We start from the raw sequence: 19,254 nt of genomic DNA on the forward strand, positions 1-19,254 counted from the left end.
TCCTGCTTCATACTAGGGCCTCCTGTACCACACAGTGAGCTTGGGCAATTCATTTCTCCTCTCTGAGCTCCAATTTCTTCATCTGCAAAATGAGGGGGAGGTTGGGGGAGGCCTCCAGCTCCGGTGCTCAGAGAGCTAACACAGAAACTGCCCCGGCCCAGCCCTGCCTCAGGGCCTGGTTGGGGCTGAGGGCACGGGCTGCAGAGGAGCTGTACCCCAAGTGCAACAGTGCCTCAATTTGAGGAAACTTCCATTATCGCCACCATTTCACAGATGAGGAAGCAGATTCAGGGAGTGAGGCAACATACCCAGGCCCCCACAGGCAGCAAGAGCCATTCACCCAGGCAGTGTGATGCCATGCTCTCCCTGCTGGTCTCCAGGAGCCCAGCGCTGATGTGTAACAGATGTGGCCCTTGTCTTGTTGGGATCCCTGCCCCTCGTGCTGGTTTCAGGGAAGGTAGAGGTGGGGTTAGGACCAGAGAGGTGGGAGAATGGAGATGCCAGCCCGACACTGAGGTTGACTGGGGACAGGCCAGGCTGGGACCCAGAGGGACAGGTGGATGGAAGATGGCCTATAAGGTCAGGGTGGGGGTCCTGCCACGGGTTCAGGAAGTGTCAGGCAGCTGGACCGGGAGCAGCCCTCCTGCTTCTCTGCCCTCCTGGCTGCAGACCCCCGGGGCCTGAGCTTTCCACCTGTGGGCCAAGGTAGGGTGGGGAGGATGTTTGGATAGGGGATGGGTCCCTGTTTTGGGGAAGGCTCCAGCCTGTGGCCACTCCACCCACGCCCTGGCCTGGGCCCCCAGCTCTGTTCTACCAGGTTTGTGGGGGACTGACAGCTTTATCTTTGGCTTGTGTTGGGTGGCCCATGGTTTCCTGCCAACAGCTCCCGTTTCCGGAGGCCCAGCAGGGCCCGGGCAGAGCCAGGAGGGGCAGTGGGGCTGGGCCTGGGTGGCCCCCCTGGCCCCGCCCCCATCCATCTTGGGGAATTTATTTGTCCACAGGCGCAGCTGGCCCACAGTCCATTGCCTGACAGGCGCCTAGAGCTGCTCTGACCGCCCGAGGACTCTTCCTCTCAACCCAAGTGCTGCCAGCTGACCTCTGACTCCTGACCTCTGGCCCCAACTGCCCTGCCCTGCCCTGCTCTTCCGAAGGGGCTAGGAAACCCCTAGAAGCTTTGCCATAGACGTGGGTGTAGACGCCTGGCTCACCCCAGAGCGGAGGCTGAGCGGGGGGCTGGGTTCTCAGCCCCCAGCCCGGCCACCATGGCGCGGCGGCTTCAGGACAAGCTGGCCGCCTTCTTCTTCGAGTACGACACCTCCCGAATGGTGCTGGTGCGCAACAAGAAGGTGGGGGTCATCTTCCGCCTGATCCAGCTCGTGGTTCTGGTCTACGTCGTCGGGTGAGTCCGGACCCCCTCCCTGCCGCCCGCCTGCCCCGGCCCCCAGCCCGGGCCTGTCCTCCAGGCTCTGGGATGCTTCCCATGACCCCAAGGAGCCCCTCTTTCTCTCCCTCGGCTGTCATCCCTCCTGACAACCGTTCTGGTGCTATTCAGAAGGAATGGAAGCCTGCGAGTTTCCATAGCCGAGATGGGGGCACGGAGACCAGGGTTGGCCTGCCCTGGATCCTCCAGTGAACAGGAGGCGAAGCCGCTGGGCTCTGAGGAACTGACTCATTGCTAATGGTCCCCTTAAGTGGCAGGAGGCGTCGGAGTCCAGGGCCCCAGTGAGCGCCGGCCAGAGCCCGCCTACCTCTGACCTCCCAGCCAAGCCACGCCGCTGCTAAGAGACGGAGGCCGCACCCCACTTTACAGGCCAGAGCGAGGCAGGCCTGCTCCCACCGGCCTCACCTAAATTAGAGGCCTCCTGGGCCATTCAAGACCCTGAGCAGAGGAACCTTCAAATTCGGAACAGCTGGTGACTTAATGGTGGCAGTTCAGAGGTTGGAGGTCGGTTCTGGTCCCAGGGATGACAGCTCCTGTCTGGGACCTCTTCCAGTGGCTGAGGTGGCTGGGTGCCCTGTATGGGGGGCATGGTGTCCACCCGCAGTGACTCCACAGAGAGGTCCTGGAGGCCCCAGGGCCACTGCGGGGGTTCAGTCCCGGCCCCTCTGGTCTCCACGTTGCCATTTTTGCGGTGAGACCAAACCAGGGTAGGCTGACCAGGAGGCCAAACAGTGACCACCTAGTCCTGGTTCCCCCAGGGCCTCTGCCCCGTTGGCCCCTGAGGCCTCAGGGCTGTCAGGTGGACCCAGGGCTGGGACCCAGCCCTCAGACACATTTTGGCCTCTGCTCCCTCCTGTTCACAAACCAATTTAGCTGCAATGTCATGTGAGCTTGTAAGGGAAACTGAGACCCACAGGGGAACAGTGGGGTTTCCAGGTCACATAGCAAGTCAGCAGCAAGTCCCAGTTAGAGCTGGGGCCTCCTGACCCCCGGCCTCAGCCCTGCCTTCTCCTTTCCCACCTCACAAGGGCTCCAGGAACCTTTCTAATGGGGCACTGAGGTGAGGCCACCATTTGCTGCACTCCTGACCCCCCAGCGATGAGAGAGGTTGCCCGCCCACCCCAGCCCGTCCCTCACCCCAAGAGGCTGTCCTCGCTGCAGCCCCTGCAGTTCCCTATTTCTGCTTTGGGGTCAGCACTGGGAGCAGTGCCAGGGCCCTCTTGCGTGCTGGTCACAGACTATCAGAGGGAAAGGGTCAGTCCTCACACCCCACCCCAAGCTGCAACGTATGCCGCAAGCCGCCATCCAGTCCTGAACACGCACTCCAGTGACCCGGACCTCACTGCCTCCCTCTTTCCCTTCCTCCCTCCCGAGATAGTGCGTTCAGTTTCCAGGTGGATGGCTTCCTCAGCATCAGCGAGACTCAGACACTGAGGGACTTAACCTGGGTCTCACAGCTAGAGAGAGCCTGAACCAGGATTTGAATCCAGGTATGAGCTCCAAAGTCGGCCTTGATGTCCTGGAAAGGGAACATCTTCAGCCTGACCTGCCCAAGTCACAGAACAGAGGGAGGAAGGCAGGGTCCTTGGCAGCATCCCCTAACTGAGTCCTCAATCCCAGGCTCCAGCTGGGGCTGCGACTCCTGCTGTCTCTGGCGCCCTCGTCTGGCCACTGCCCACTGCTGCACTGACCACTCAGCGAGGCGCCCACAGCTGCAGACCAAACCCAGCCTGGCCTTGGTCTTAACAATCTGAGGCTTCAGTTTCCCAACTGTTCCACGGAGCAGGGGTGGGGGGACGCCGTCTAAAGATATTGCCCTCAGGCTCAACAATTTGCTCTTTCCTGAGGAGAGATGGCCTTTCTCTAATTATGCTCCCTTCCTAAGTCTGACCCTCTGGTCCTGTGGGCATTGCAGGGGGACAGAGTGGAGCACAGAAGAGCCAAACACCCCAACCCTAGAGACTGGGGGGGCGGTCCAGACTGGGGACGGGCAGATGCAGAGACAGAACTGGACAGAGGGACAGACATTGGAGCACAACACTCAGATGAAGAGAGAGGCCCTGAGATTTAGAGATGGAGAGTTACTGAGACAGCCAGAGAGGCTGAGATGCTGAGAACCCAAATTCCAAGGAGGGAAATTGAGGCTGTGTTCTCTATTGGTCAAACTTCTGAGAAGTTGAGGGCCAGTGGAGGGAGCAAGTGGGCCTGAGGCCCTGGTGGACTGAGCTAAGATGTCACTATTTTTGGCTCAAATTAAGATGGTTAGTTTGCAGTTAGAGCTGTCTCATGGGAGGTAATGAGCTCTCCATAACTGGAAGTGTGCAAGCAGTGGGCTGTCATCCATGACCTAGCAGCCTATACAAAGGATATGCTGGGACATGTCCCTGCCCAGGGGGGCTCTGGTCAGGGGAGGAGAGAGGTCTGGCTGTGCACACAAGAGGGTTCTAAGGGGATTTGTGAATGTTGCTTGGGGAGTGGAGCCTGGGAAGGCTTCCTGGAGGAGGTGACACAATGGTAGAACCAGGTTTGAGCAAAGGCATGGAGGGTATAGTCCAGGTAGGCCTGCTGTTAGCTTTCCCTCAGGCCTCTTGTGTGCCCCTACACAGAGCACTTGCAATCACATGCCTCTGATCCTGGAGCACACCAGTCAGCACTAAGGAGAGATACAAATTACAGCTGGGAGAAACGCATCGGGGACACTTCCACAGGATCTTCTCTGTGCCTAGTGCTGTGTTGGGTTCCATGGGACAGAAGTCAGGTGCAGGGTGGGTGGTGGGAGAGGGAGATGCTGAGGATGAATTAGCTGGAACTTCTTGATTCCTAGTGACAGAAACCCAATCAAAATGGGTTTAAAAGGAAGAGTGGGGGTATTGATAGATTTGTGTAACTGAAAAATCAGTGCGGGCTCCAAGCCTGGCTGGATCCTCTGTGATGAGGGTGCAGGAGGAGCGAGTTCTATGGACAGATGAGGAATTCAGGTTGGTCCCACTGGGTTCTCCCAGGAAGCCAGCCACAGTCTTCTCCTCTTCTTGGCTCTGCTTTCCTCTGTGGAGGCCTCATTCTGAGGCAGGCCCTCTGTTCCCAGAGTGGCAGAACCAGCAGCAGACATCCCACCGGCTTAGCCACCTCTGGGGCACAAGTGTCTCTTTCAGAGCTAAAAGACCCAGGTCCACCTCTTACTGGCTGGGGTTGGGTCATGTGCCCATCCCAGAACCAACGGTTGTGGCCAAGGAAAGGGAATGCCCTGATTGGTGGAGCTTGGTTGGATGCCCACCTTGGTCCAGGCGCTCCTGCTGGAAAGCAGAATGTGATCCAAGGTCCTGGGGCAGGGAAGGAACAGCAAAAGAGTCACTAGGACTAGGTGGGGGAGCACGAAAGGAACCAAGGGAGAGGAGATGGAAGAGTGAGCATCGGGTTCAAGGGCCACCGGTTCAAGCCTCTCACTGTTTGGCTGAGGAACACGGGCTTTCTCCTGCAGGTGGTGGGGAGCCACGGAAGGGTGTCTAACAGAGGAAGGCTTGGGGCAGGCAGGTGCTGGGGTGGGCGTGGAGGCCAGAGGCAGGACAGCTGTGAAGAGGCAGCGGTGATGAGAGGAGGAGGTGAGGCCAAGGCAGCAGGAGTGAGCTTGGAAGACAGGTCATCACCCTGGCACTGGGGTGGCCACTGCTCGGCTTCTGCCCACCATCGCTGCAGGGACATGTGCCCAGCATGGCTCGAGTTCCTGATTTCTCAAGAGCAGTGGGAAATTGGAATTTGTGGGTGAAAGGACCATCTCTTGGTTTTTAGAGGTTAGCATTCAAAACATTTAAAGATGTAAATCATCAACCTGACTTGTCTGCAGATTGCCTGTTGATTAACCCCTGAGCCTCCGGAGTAGGGGGACCCAGGTTTGAACTCAGGCCCTCCAGGGCCTGGAGTCTGGTCTTGCCCCTCCCAAAGGATCCTCTATCGGATAGCATGTGCTCGTCAACTCCTGCCTGTGGCCCAAGGCTGCACCCTGTGTCACCAGCCACACGACCTGTCCTTCCAGCCTCATGCCAGAGCTGCCCTGGCATCTGCCCCAGCTTGTCTTGCATCTCAGCCTCCCAGCAAGAAGCCTTCTGGATCCTTTGATAAAAGCCACGTGGGGACTGGAAGGATGGGTGTGATGGAGAGGGAGGGTGTAGGATTCGAGCCCAGGCTGTGTGCCTGCCGGATGGGGTAGCTATGGCACCACAAGCAAGTTCTGTGGGAAGATGAGGTATTCACTTTAGTCTTGTTGAATTTCTGTTTTGAGATGGAATTCAGTTGTCAAAACATTCATCTTTTAAAAATATACAAGTTGGTGGTTTTCAGTATAATCATAAAGTTGTGCAACCCTCACTGTTATCTAATCCCAGAGCATTTGCTCTGCTCCAAAAAGAACTTCATGCCCCTTAGCAGTCACACCCCATTCCACCTCCTGACACCCTGCTTGGCCTTTTCTGGATATTTCATGCAGATAAAGTCACGCAAGATGTGGGCTTTGTGTCTGGCTTCTTTCACTTAGTATCATGTTTGCAGGGTTCACCTGTGTTGGTTGTAACATGTATCAGTACTTCAGTCCTTTTTGTGGCTGAGTAATATTCCATTGTATGGAATTTCCACATTTAGCTGGACATTTGGGTTGTTCCCACTTGTTACTTGTGAATAATGTTGTTGCGAACATTTGTGTGGAAGTTTCTGGGTGGGCAGGTTTTCAGTTCTCCTAGGTATTCAGTTCCTAGGAGTGGAATAGCTGGGTCAAATGGTTATTCCATGTTTGCCTTTTTGAGGAACTTCCAGACTGTTTTCCAAAGGGTCAAGTGAGATTAAAGGTACCTGTGAGATGTCTGGGCAGGGATGCAGGGCAAGGGGTATGAGTGTGTGTCATCAAACAGTTGGAAGTGTCAACATTTATGTAAGTTCTTTGAGTGCAGCAGTTTGGATTGTTTTGTTCTTTTCTGTATTTTTCACACCTAGAACAGTCCTTGGCACATAATAGGGGCCTGAAAAGGAAATATTTGTTGAGTGACTGAATGTGTGGAACTGGATCTGAGAGGAAAGTACAGATGTGGAGATAGAAATCCGGGGACACGATGTGTCTGTGACAGCTCACGTGGTTCCGGTGTTCTGCTTGGGCTGAGAGTGGAAGCTGGGAGGATGGGGACAGACCGACATTTAAGGGGGAATTAGTGAAGGAAGACTAGAGACCGTAAATAAATAGGATTATTTATTACGGCCTGCCGCCTGCCAAGCATGGTGCTAATTTCCTTAATGAGAACTCATGGGAACCTCCCCCAGACAATCACCTAGGCTCTTTTTCTTCCCGGGGCCTGGTCCAAGGCTCAGTGAATGGTAGGGCCTTGTTTGTACTTGTTAAATGAGCAGCGTCTTTGAGGTAGTTGCCTTCACCTCCATTTTGCTGAGACATCCAGGGCTCAGAGAGGTTTAGTCTTCAGCCTGAAGCCACACAGCTGATGAGTGGTGGTGCTGGTACATGAACCTCGGCCTCTGATTTCAGAGGCCACATTCTGAGCCACTCCACCATGTGGCCTCTTCTCTAAGGGGCCACTGAAGAAGAGAGACCAGGATAGTGTGTTGCTGAAAATGAGGAGAAAAAAATGGGTTAGAGAATTTCTGGAAGGCAGAGAGCTTCTGAAGATGCCAGTGTCTTTGGCATCAGTCCCCCTTGGTGGCCTTCCCAGGTGGTGACCACAAGACCAGGTCAGGATGAGCACAGCTTTGGAAGAGCAGGCCTAGAGCCATGATCATTCTGTTATTGTCAGAACTGGGGTCACTGATGTCAGATTTAGCCCCCAGGACTGACAGCCCCTGGGCGCAGACACAGCCCGGAATGGCTGCATCTGCCCCAGCACGCAGTCTCAGTGTGGCTCCTGCCAGACACGCTGATACCAGGTTGCTCAGTGGAGGAGGGCAGAGTCCTGCGCTGGGAGCCTCCAGCCTGGGGTCTGCCTCTGACTTGGGAGGAACACTCTCCCAGGCCTCCGTTTTCCATCTATACTGTGAGGAGTTGGTTTTGGGCAGAGAAATGCCACTGGGAGATCAGGGATGAGGGCTGCCAAGAGGGTGGCTAATAACCTCTCCTGCAAGGGGTTCAGAGCAGGGACCAGGTCCCTGGGATCCTCCTCCCCATAACAGCAACTTCAGACCTGGGCACAGAGCCAAAGGCCTTCCTGGAGTGGAGGAAGGAAATTAAGGAGAGTAGGGGAATGGGCAATGACCCTTCCCCTTGATGGGGCTGGAGTCAAGGAGGCTGGCTCAGCACACGGAGGACTGGGAGCCTTTGTTGTGCCCCACCGGTTGCCATTTGAGACCTGCAGGGGGCAGCAGTGACCATCCTTAGGCTAGGAGAAGTTGTCTGGGCTCCAGCACCAGGATTGAGGGTGGTGGTGGCAGAGGGGCTTGGAGGAGAGGAGTGAACTACAGGAGGGGACAGGAGGACATTGGTGGTCGCCTTCCTACGGCCTGGAGCAGGGAGACAGTCCCCAGAGAGCTAGTATTGACTCTGACTAAGAGGCCTGGAGAATTCTGTTACTGGGCCTGAGCTTTGGGGAACAGAAGAGAAGCCCTGCTTTGGACAGGTGGGCTAAAGGTAAGGTGAGGGTGATGGGGACATAAATACACCTCCTCACAGTCAGACACAGCCGCAAGTGTGCTCAGATGTTCCCTGAAGATACACAGCTACACAATCTGATGGGGACCATAGACAGACATGTAGACACACACACACGCACTCATGCACACATGCACACATGCACACATGCACACGGTTACAATGAATTGCCATGGAGATTCTTTTCTGAAGGAAGGGGACAACACCCTGGAGAGAAGTGTTATTCAGGACTCTCAGTTGTAAGCAACAGAAACCAAGCTCAAACTGGCTTAAATAAATGAAAAAAATTTATTAGCTCATGTAACTAAAAAGTCCAGAAGTAGATTTTCCAACATGCTTCAGGTATGGCTGGATCCAGGTGCTCAAACAACATTGTCAGGTGTCTGTCCCTCTCCATCTCCTGGCCTGGCTTTTCTCTAAGTTGGCTTCATTCTCAGGCTTGCTCTCTCCATGAGGTAACACAGATGACTAGCGATAGTTTTGGTCCTGTAGCCATCCTGCTTAGCCACCTAGCAGAGAGGATGTCTCCTTCCCAGTAATTTCCAGAAAAATCCTGGCCTCATTGCTGAGACTCCCCAGGGTTGTGTGCTTATCCTTAGACCCATCACTGTTGCTAGAGTGATGGAACGTTGATTGGCAAGCCTTGGTCCTGTGCCCCCACTTTGGGGCTGGGAAGGAAGTTGCCCCACTGAATTTCCCAGACTGAAAGTGAGAACCCAGGAGGACATGGGTTCTTGATGCTGGGAGGGGAAGGCCAGAATTTCCCAAGGAAGCTGGGAGGCCTCCAGCCTGAGCCACTCCCATAAGGGCCTCAACTGGGGCCAGATGCTCTGAGCCCTTCAAAGGACCACCTGCCTCTCTAGTTTCCCTTCCAGTCAGTCCCCCTCCTCAGGAGCTCCCAGCATGGCTGTAATGGTAATAGCTAGTGTCTGCTCAGTGCTTACCCCATGCCAGCTTCCATTCTAAGTGCTTTTATAGACGTTAACTCAACACAAGTACAATTACTGTTTATATTTTACAAGGAAACTGAAACAGAGAGGGATTGAGTAGCTTACTCCAAATCACACAGCCTGTGAGATTCAAACCCAGGCTTTAGGACCCGAAAGGCCAGGCTCTCAGCCATCACGTTCTGCTGTTTCTCAGTGGGAGGAACTCAGAGAGGGAAAGAGAGAGGAATGAAGGTTGGGGTCCAAGAAGCTTGGCCTCTGACAAATCCTGCTCTTGGAAAAGTCTCTGAAAGAGTCCTTCATTGACTCTGCTCCCTGGGAATAAGTGTTTTCATAGTGAATGAATGGTGGAACTTCAGGCCCAGGCCCGCAGCGGGATGCAGGTGAGGATCTCCTGCCTCCAGGCCAAGATGTAGCTGTAGAAGCAGAGAGTGGTTCCGAGGTGCATCTGGGGGGAAAGCACTTGATATGTCCAGTTGGTGCCAGAAAGGGCAGTGGCCACATAGCCACGTGCTGTCCTTGAATGTCCCCACCCAGCTCTGGCCCCTCTGCCCCCCCCAACCCCCCTGCAGATGGGTCTTTGTCTGCGAGAAGGGCTACCAGACCTCGAGCGGCCTCATCAGCAGCGTGTCTGTGAAACTCAAGGGCCTGGCTGTGACAAGGCTCCCAAGCCTGGGCCCGCAGGTGTGGGACGTGGCCGACTACGTCTTCCCAGCGCAGGTGAGTTGCTGTGGGCGTGCACCTTCCACTCACAGGGCCTGCTGGCTCTGAGCTGGGTTAGGCTCTATCCCACCTCCCTGTGGGACCAGTCTAGCTCTTCCCTCTCTCTCTGGGCCTCAGTTTCCCTAACTGTGAATGAGGGGCAGAAGCAGCTTCATAATATCACCACACTCTGACGTCAGAGGGAGTGGAGGCTGCCGGGTGTCCTGGGGGTTCTGAGAGCTTGCTGGGGCCGTGCTTGGCTTCTCGGGCCCCTTCTGCCAGCTCAGAGCCCTGCCCTCGCCTCTCCTGCTTCTCATTTCCAGGGGGATAGCTCCTTTGTGGTCATGACCAATTTTGTCGCGACCCCCCACCAGGTTCAAGGTCACTGTGCAGAGGTGAGAACTGTTGCCCATCCTCCCTTCTTGGACCCACGGGGAAAAATAACATGGAAGAGGAGGTCCCTTTGGGTGGGAGGGGAAGTTGGATAGGCTTCCTGCGGGGCTGCCATGGTGGAATTTCAGGCATGGATTCACACAGTAACAGCCCACTGTCATCGACAGGGCTGAGGCTTCCCTCGCAGCTGTGTGCCGAACAGGGGAAGGAGGCTGTGAGCAAAGGTCACCCCAAAGGGGTCCGAGACTCTGCCACACACCCTCCTTAGGGCCCTGGGGGTGGGAGGGGAATCTTCTCAGGACCCTACCCAAGGGGCCTGGGGCCAGTAGCTCTCCCCTCCTCCAGCACCCGGAAGGGGGTATATGCACGGATAATAGAAGCTGCCCCCCGGGAAAGGCAGAAAGGAAGGCCCAAGGTAAGGTTGGCCTCCTCCTGTTGCCCTTCACAGCCCCTGCTCTTGAAAAAGTCTCTGAAAGAGTCCTTCACTGACTCTGCTCCCTGGGAATAAGTATTTTCATAGTGAATAAATGGTGGAGTCCTGTGAGGTCCAGGCTTCCTCCACCAGGAAGTCCTTCCTGCTCTCTCCCCGGCTGCCCTGACTTTGGCCTCCCCTGTCCCAGACCCAGCCTCATTTCTGTCCTCAGGCTTCTGCTCTTGGGTGCCCCATCACTGGGAGCTCCTAGGAGTGGGGTCCGGGGGGGGCCTCCTCTGCACCTCCAGCTTGTGTGGGCACCCAGGGGTTCCACCCTCGCTCCAGGCATCCGCACAGGCAAATGTGTAGCCTTCAATGATACTGTGAAGACGTGTGAGATCTTTGGCTGGTGCCCAGTGGAGGTAGACGACGACATCCCACGGTAATGCCCTGTCCTTCCAGGGAGCTGGGGGCAGGGTCCTCAGCCCAGATAGAGGAGCATCTGACCTGGGCTCTGGAAAGGATCTGTCCCCACTTCTTCCAACCCCACCCTCACCCAATCTGTGCGGCCCAGGCCGAAGATCCCCTGGCCCATGGTCAAGGGGCCTGAGAGTCCACCATCACAGCACACCCACCCCTCCAACCATCCAGGGCCACAGGAGGATCCCATATGCCCTCACACCACCAAGCCAAGCTCCGGTGGGCACACAAGGGACTCCTGGGGAGGGGGTGGTGAATGACTGCGGTCTCCTCCAGCCCTGCCCTTCTCCGAGAGGCCGAGAACTTCACTCTCTTCATCAAGAACAGCATCAGCTTTCCACGCTTCAAGGTCACCAGGTTCGTGGGAAAAGCAGGTAGACATGCAGGCGGCTCCCGGAGGCTGCTCCAGCTGGTCTCCACGTCACCTGTCACCCCGCACTCAGGCTGATCTCATTCTGGAGGCAGAAGCTCGGGCCGGGCCCCTGGGGTGGGCTCCCTTCAGTCTCCAAGGGCTGTGGAAGGGGCATTTCCGGGGCCTGGGAGGGGTCCCCAGAGTTTCAGGGCGTGGTGGATTGCCCTCCCGGCTGGCAGATGGTTGCCACCAAGGCCCTGGTCCCCACAGGTGTAACCTGGTGGAGGAGGTGAATAACACCTACATGAAGAACTGCCTCTATCACAAGACCTTGCACCCGCTGTGCCCTGTCTTCAAGCTCGGCTACGTGGTGCAAGAATCGGGCCAGAATTTTAGCACCTTGGCTGAGACGGTATGGTACCAGGTGGGCAGGGAGGGCTGCGCCCCCAGATCATCAGGCCATAAAAGGCTTTTCAGGCCCAGTTAACCACTACTCCCTCAACAAGTCCCTAGTGTGGGCTGAGCATATACACAGATCCATCCCCTAACACAGAGGGCCCCTGAGGTTCAGGCCCGTGTCCTCAGCTGGGCCTGGCATGGGCCTGGCACAGAGGAGGTGCCCAGAATGAATGGCCATGGGCAGATGTCATCACATAGATGCCTTCTGAGGTCCCAATGTTTTTTAAATATTAGATAAAAGCAGCTTAAATCCCATAGACTATGGCCCTCAGAACTCCTGTGCCCTGCTCAGGGTTCCCGGGAATTCTAGAGTCACGTGGGGTTCGAGGAGAAGCAGTACCTGCTAAGGAGCACAAGACTGTGTGACTGGGTTCAGATCCTGGCTCTCCCCATAATGAGCCATGCAACCTCAGACAATTTTCTTACCTCCAGTGTGTCTGAGCGTTTGCACCTGTAAAGTGTGGGCAATAATAGTACAAGTCTATCGAGGTTGTCCTGAGGATCGAGTGACTTCATGGATGGCACAGCACCTCAGTGTGGCCTGGCCCCAGGCACCCTCAGTCCATATCTCCGAGTGGTCCTTATTGTCCAGCTCTTGAGAGACTCGGGGATGGAAATCAGCCCCTTTCTGTGACGTCACACACTGAAACAGTTCACTCACCATGACTTTATCTAGAGTTTGTTGCCGGGGTCAGCAAACTTTTTCTTTAAAGGGCCAGAGAATAAGTATGGGCCACGGGCCACATGGTCTCTGGTCCAGCTACTCAGGTCAGCTGCTATAGAGCAAAAGCAGCCACAGACAATAGGTAAGCAAATTCAGCCCTCCGGCCTCGGTTTGCTGATCCCCGGAAGGGGTTTGCACTGTAGCAACACACAGGACCAGAAAGCTGAATGTTAGTTTTCCCTTCTCCTAAATATCCCCCTGCCACCCCAGCTAGGAACTTCTCACCCACCACCATCATCTACATGCATCTAGCCCTGCCTCTGCCCCCACCCCAGCTGCCCAACTCCACGGCTACTTTGACTGCCACCCAGTTCTCCTCTTGCTCACCCCGCTACCTGTCCCTGATCCTTGCCTCGCCCAGAGGAGCTTCACTTTCTCAAGTTCGCTCTGCCCAGCTCATGTCAATACAGGCTCACTCCTTAATTCAACAGCTATTTACTTGGCCTCCATGCTGTGACTCAGTGACAAACAAGACAGACAGCCATACCCTCCTGGAGTTTACAGTCTTAAAGAGTTTACAGATTTACAGATGGGTTAATAATCACACAAAATAAATATATGATTATAAAGTGACACATGCTCTAGAAGTGAACACAGAGGGAATCACAGGGACATATTTTAGACCAGGGGTGGTGGTCAGGGAAGGCCTCTCCGGTAAGTGATCAAAGCACAAGAAAGAGCCAGCCTGTGGGGAACTGGGGGGACTTGGCATGTGCAAAGGCCCTGAGGTAGGAAGAATCTGGTGTATTCTAGAAACCATCAGAAAGCTGGAGTATGACGGGTGGGAGGTGGGACCAGAGTGACTGGACCGCAACCCTGAGGCAGCTTCTCAGTGTCTCTTCTCAAACAAACAAAAATGTTCCCTCTTTAAGAGACTGCTAGCACCAGCCGTAAGTCAGGAGTTCTTGATCTTATACCCTGGATCTTAACCACCTGTGTCCCTGGCAGGGAGGGGTGGTGGGCATCACCATCGACTGGAACTGTGACCTGGACTGGCACGTACGACACTGCAAACCCATCTACGAGTTCCATGGGCTGTATGAGGAGAAAAACCTGTCTCGAGGCTTCAACTTCAGGTGCCTACCAGGCCCTCACCAGTGCACCCTTCCTGGGATCTCATAGGCTTTTCTACTCCCAGGACCCCCAGAGGCCAAGCAAGTGGCCCAGGGAGGGGAACAGAGGAGCCTGGGAAACTCTCATCCTTCTGCAACTGGCCAAGCAGGGAGCCAGCAGGGAAGACGGGCTTAGAGGCCTGAGCCTTGCCTCTGGCTCTCGGTCCCTTTGAGGCCCACCTGGCCAGGATCAGCTGGAGAAATCGCCAACATCAGGGGTTCGGGTGATGGTTGAATACGGCATTCCAGGAATGAGGCCTGGGATCCTGCCTGCGAGCCCCCTTCTATATAATGTTGCGGGGCAAGGGCTGTCCTCGTGGACCTCTAAGGGCTCCTGCATCCCAGATTCTCTGGGGACTCTGAACCCAAGACAGTTCTCCATCACCCTCTGCTGAAACCTTCCCCCTTCCCCAAGGTTTGCTAGGCACTTCGCAGAGAACGGGACCAACCACCGGCACCTCTTCAAGGTGTTTGGGATTCGCTTTGACATCCTTGTGGATGGCAAGGTGAGTGTTGGGTGTGAGGGGCAGCCAGAGACATGGTCAGTCCCTGCGGGTGCCTGTTGGGTGTCTATGGTTGTTGGTGACGTGAACTTGGATGTGCCTTATTCAGCACCTCTCTACCTGATAACTGAGGGACCTGGGTGCTGCTGATGGCACGGTTTTCCTGAAGCCTACTACCACAGCTCCTCTGCTACCTCCCTGTGTCCAGGGAGTCAGGGCCAAGGTCAAGCCCCAGGGGTTCTGACCAGACACTGGGTTTTTGTGCAGAGCCAGGGCCTGGGAAGTGGGTCATGGGGCCAGCTGACAGTGCAGGGTGGGGAAGTCCCTTGCCCAGGCCTGGCCTTAGGGCTCCTAAGGAAGGCCTTTCCCACTCAACCTTTGTGGCTATTAACCCTTCTTTCCCCTGGGCCTTGACAACAGGCTGGGAAGTTTGACATCATCCCCACAATGACCACCATCGGCTCCGGGATTGGCATCTTCGGAGTGGTAAGTGCCAAGGTCCGGGGGTCACTGCGCTGGGATCAGTGCCTCCCCTTCCACACCTCGGCGACAGGTCTTCTGCCCCCAAAGCTGGTCCACTACTACTGAGCCCACCCCACCTCCCTAGACCCGCAGTCAGGGCCTGAGGAAAACAGAGTCGGGCGGGACCGAGTGGGATGGGGCCAGGCCCTGAAGGGGGGACAGGACCCCACTGGGCCCCCGCCATCAGCAGGGACCGAGGAGGGAGGTGGAAGGTCCTGTCCTCCCTTTCCTGTGCTCTGTCCACCACCTGCCTCCCCTCAGGCCACGGTTCTCTGTGACCTGCTGCTGCTCCACATCCTGCCCAAGAGGCACTACTACAAGCAGAAGAAGTTCAAGTACGCAGAGGATGGGGGGCCAGGCGTGGTAAGAGAACTACCCCCAGCCCGAGTCCGCCCTTCAGAGGCGCCAGGCCTGCGAGCCTGCGCTGGGGAGCCTGCTGCTTCCCGGGGCTGACTTTCACCCACCCAACTCATACACAGGGTGCGCGTGACCCTGCGGCCACCAGCTCCACCCTGGTCCTGCAGGAGAACATGAAAACGTCCTGACCTTCGCCCCCGACTCCTGACTGAACGCGGCCTGTGGTGTCAGGCAGGGGCCCTGGTGGGGTCCCAGCCAGGGCAGCAGGCTCTCCCCAGGAGCTCACCCACCCTCTCCGCCAGGTAGACACCAGGTTGCCGGAAGCCCAGGGTGGACACTGGGAGAGACCTGCACAATTCTGGGCTCTGGTTCCAACTCTGCACCCACCCAAGGGGGCCTCACCCCGGCCTCAGCCTCTCCACTGCCTCATGTCTCCAGATCTGTGCTCTCCCGTACGGCAGCCACTAGCCATGGGTGATGATTTAAGTTCAAATTAATTAAGACTGAATAAAATAAACACTTTTGTTCCTCACACTAGCCACATTACAACTGCTAAATACACAAATGTGGCTAGTGGTTGCCCTACTGAACCACACAGAACATTCCCAGCATTGCAGAAAGTTCTTTTGGACAGCTCTGCTTGAAACCTGTTTCTTACTGGCCCCAGAGTGCCCTGGGGAGCTTATCAACAGAGGGTCCACCCCAGACCTCCCGAACCAGAATCTCCAGGGCTGGTCACATGGTCGGCAAGGATAACAAATCCTTCAGGTCATTTTCAGGACTTAAATTTTAGAACTGCTCCTGATCAGGTATCAGACTTAGCTGGGGCCTGCGTCACCTGTGTGCTCACAAGCCACATGGTGTCTCACTCATGCCCCTCATGTGCACAGGCACCTGCATACACACATCCCCTCCCATCCACTGTGTGTTTGAACAGCTTGGGTCCTGCAAACACAACCATCTGAGCACACCCACACCCCCAGACACAGACTCAAGGTCCACGCCACATCACCCCCATGGGGATGTGCTTCTCCCCGAGTGTGTCAGGCCAGGACAGTCCCTTCTAGTGATGAGTTCTGACTCAGTTACCTCCGGTCAGGGTGGGAGCCTTAGCTGAATCTGGGGCTCCCTTCCTGTGACCCAGTGCCAGTTCCCAAGGCCTGCCCGGCTCTGTCTGAACACAAGGTCTGGGAAATCAAGGGGTGGCGTATAATAAAAAGAAGATGAATAAGTTCAAATCTCTGCCTTCTGCCCTTTCTTCCCAGCCCTCTCTGAAATTCAGCATTCCCATCTGTGAAATGCGGGGCCAAACTGAGCCATCTTCCAGGTCCTTCTGGATCTCTCCATGGGAGGTGGTTAGCCTACACTTATGCCCTGAGCCCAGCAAAGGGATTGTGGCAGGGGGTCAGCTCATCTCTAGCCATGGGCCGCTGTCCTGGCACAGCCCGAACGTTGGAGCTCTTCCCAATCCTCCACACACCGCTCCTATGGCTTTGAAAAGCCAGGCACTGGGACAAGCAGAGATCCCAGGACCGGCCTCATGACAGCAGGGATAAGGAAGGGGCTGTCTGTCCCAGGAGAGTGATCTGACGGAATCCCAAAGGGGAGGGTCTTGAATGGAGACTGTGTGGAACGATTCTCCAGGCACCCTGTTGTGGGCATGACCTGCAGTCTGGACTTACAGCCTGGAAGGGGTTTTGGGCACCCCCATCACCAGGCTTCGTCTAGACCAGTGTTGTCCAACAGCAATGACGGAACGTTCTCTGTGTGTGCTGCTCAATGTAGTATTCACATGGGGCCATTAGGTATTTAGAATGTGGCTCAGACAACTGAGGAACTGAATTCTTAATTTTATTCACTTCTAATTAATTTCAATCACCATGTGTGGCTAGTGGCTACCATACTGGATGGCACAAGATAGCCCTTCCCCTCTCCCTCAGGCCCTGTCCTTCTCGCCTCTTCCCCAGCCAAGAACCATCCTGCAGATTTTACAAGACAAGAACTGCCTCTTCTTTCCTTCCTTTCTTCTCCACACCTACCTGCTTTTGCACCTCCCGTCCCCTTCCTTCCAGAAGGAGCAGAGGATTCCTCCTTGGCATCCAACCCTTACCCGGCCCAGAGACCTCCCAGCAGAGGCCGCCTCTCCTCTCTCCCATTCTGGCATCTGCTCCCTTCTTCTGCCTCCTCCTAGCCCACGTTCCCCTGCAGCTCTGCCCACTCTCCCTTCACTGCCACCATTCCAGAAAGACCAGTCTTCCCGCTGCAACCCACCCTCTACAGTTGGCCTCCAGCCCCTAACCATACTTCCAGATGCCCTTGCCAAGGTTACCAGCAGCGCCTGGTTGCCAAATCCAAGCAGACACTTTAGCCCGTATCCTGCTTGGCCTGTCAGCCTCTGACAGTGTTGACCGAACCCTCCTTTGTTGGAAGATTTCCTTCCAGCGGCGCCTAGACCCACCCTCTCCTGATTTCCCAGCCAGGCTGGTGTGTAGGGAAAAGAATTTTCGATTGCAGCTCTGCCATGAGTCACTATGTGTCCTTGGGCAAGTTGCTTAACTCTCTAAGCCTCCTCTGAGAGTCAGGGATAATAATAGCCTCTACTCAGGTTGGGGTAAGATAAGATATGTAAAGTGCCTACCTTGGAGCCTGGCACAGAATAGTGCTCTGCCCTGCCATCTATCCTCTCTTTTAATGGTGGAGTCAGCTAGCTATCCCTGGATAGCTATTCTCTCTACAGTGATATGATCTTTGGTTCTTGGCTGGGTATGTGGCTGCCTAGAATGGAAGCTGCATTTCCCAGCCTCCTCTTATAGCTGGTCATGTGACTAAGTTATGGCTAATAAGATGTACGTGGAAGTATCATGTGACACCTTCTGGGAACTTTCCTTAAAAGACAGCTGGTACAGATCCTTTGCCCTGTTCAGCTTTGTCTCCATCCCACTGCCTGGAATGCATATGTGATGGCTGGAGCTCTAGTCACATCCTGAGCCCTGAGGACAAGAGTCAAATCCAGAGGTTACTGGAGCAGTGAGTGGAAAGAGCCACCTGGGAGGTCTTTGTGGAACAAAGCTGATGTACTGTTACCCAAAAACTGGGTTCATGTCTTCTACTTCTTCTTCTTCTTTTTTTTGGAGGGGGAGGTTATTATGTTTATTTATTCTTAGAGGAGGTACTGGAGATTGAACCCAGGGCCTTGTACATGCTAAGTCTTGAGATATACCCTCTCCCTGGATTCACTTCTTGGTGGGTGTCGAGCCAAAAGACACAACCAAGTCAAAGAGTAGGAGGAGGGACTTATTACTTGCAGTATATAAGGAGAATACTGAGGATCTTTCCTAAAGCAGTATCTCCCTGAACAGCAAAATTGGAGAGGTTTTAAGGTAAGGGTACACGCATATTCATGAAGGGGCTTGGGCAATGTACACATCATAGAATTGTGGCAAAGGCTGACAGAGTACAAGATTTAGTTGATTGATGTCACAAGGGTCATGTGTTGCTAACCCACACTAGGCAGTGAGATGATCATACAGAAAGGTTTCTGGCAGAAGGGGCACTGAACCAAGCCCTGAAAGGAGTCAGGCAAGTAGTAAGGACTCAGGTCATGGAGGGTCTGATTAGATCTATTCTCAGGATACTGGTGAGTCATGGAAGATTCCTAAGCAGGAGCTGACTAGCTGGACTTTTGTTTCTGAAATATTCCTCTGGCTGTCAGGTGAGGAAAAGCAAGTGGGTAAGGGTGGGAGGTGGTGAGGCTGGATTGAGGTGGGAGGTTAATGAAGAGACTGCTGCAGCAATTCAGGTGAAGAAGATAGTAACTGAACTAAGGGGAGAAGCAGATAAGTGGAAACAGGTGGATGGATTCTAGGGCTATTTAAGAAGCAGCAGGGGCATGGCATGGTGATTGACTGTTTGGAACAGGAAAGGGGTAGGCTGTGAAGACTCCCAGGTTTCTGGCTCCAGATTGGGACAGGGAGGCAAGAGGCGAGGTTTGGGGGAGTGATACGAAGCTATGTCTTGTGCAAGTGGTGGAGTGAGGTGCAAGTGGTGGGGTGGGTGCCAGATGACACGCAGTGGAGAATGTAACTGAACAAAGAGTTGATGAGCTCTCCAGCGAAGAGGTGGGGGACAGAGGCCCCAGAAACAGCTATCGTGAAGGTCAGGATGTCCTCTTGTCCCCCCCATTCTCCCTGCTCCAGCTAGGCCATTCCTGTCGCCT

The 19,254-nt window shown here is 55.1% G+C and overlaps 1 protein-coding gene across 3 annotated transcripts; it reads left to right on the forward strand.

The window, feature by feature from the left end:
* Positions 1-1,001: 1,001 nt before the first annotated feature.
* On the forward strand, positions 1,002-18,332 carry P2RX1 (purinergic receptor P2X 1). Of its 3 annotated transcripts, none has more exons than XR_012060214.1 (13): positions 1,022-1,399; positions 9,595-9,742; positions 10,048-10,119; positions 10,463-10,532; positions 10,875-10,971; positions 11,286-11,366; positions 11,632-11,773; positions 13,493-13,620; positions 14,072-14,162; positions 14,580-14,645; positions 14,943-15,044; positions 15,161-15,340; positions 17,932-18,332. XR_012060214.1 is itself a non-coding variant. In XM_006218848.4 (12 exons), exons 1-12 carry the CDS (start codon positions 1,263-1,265, stop codon positions 15,224-15,226), a joined length of 1,200 nt encoding a protein of 399 aa, XP_006218910.1. In that variant the 5' UTR covers positions 1,002-1,262; the 3' UTR covers positions 15,227-17,910. The 3 variants fall into 3 exon arrangements, 1 of the variants encoding a protein (XP_006218910.1); XR_012060215.1 differs by having other exon boundaries at positions 17,936-18,332; XM_006218848.4 differs by lacking the exon at positions 17,932-18,332 and having other exon boundaries at positions 1,002-1,399; positions 15,161-17,910.
* The last annotated feature ends 922 nt before the right edge of the window (positions 18,333-19,254 follow it).

The sequence above is a fragment of the Vicugna pacos genome, chromosome 16 (genome assembly GCF_048564905.1).
Source record: "Vicugna pacos chromosome 16, VicPac4, whole genome shotgun sequence".
Lineage (NCBI taxonomy): Eukaryota > Metazoa > Chordata > Mammalia > Artiodactyla > Camelidae > Vicugna > Vicugna pacos.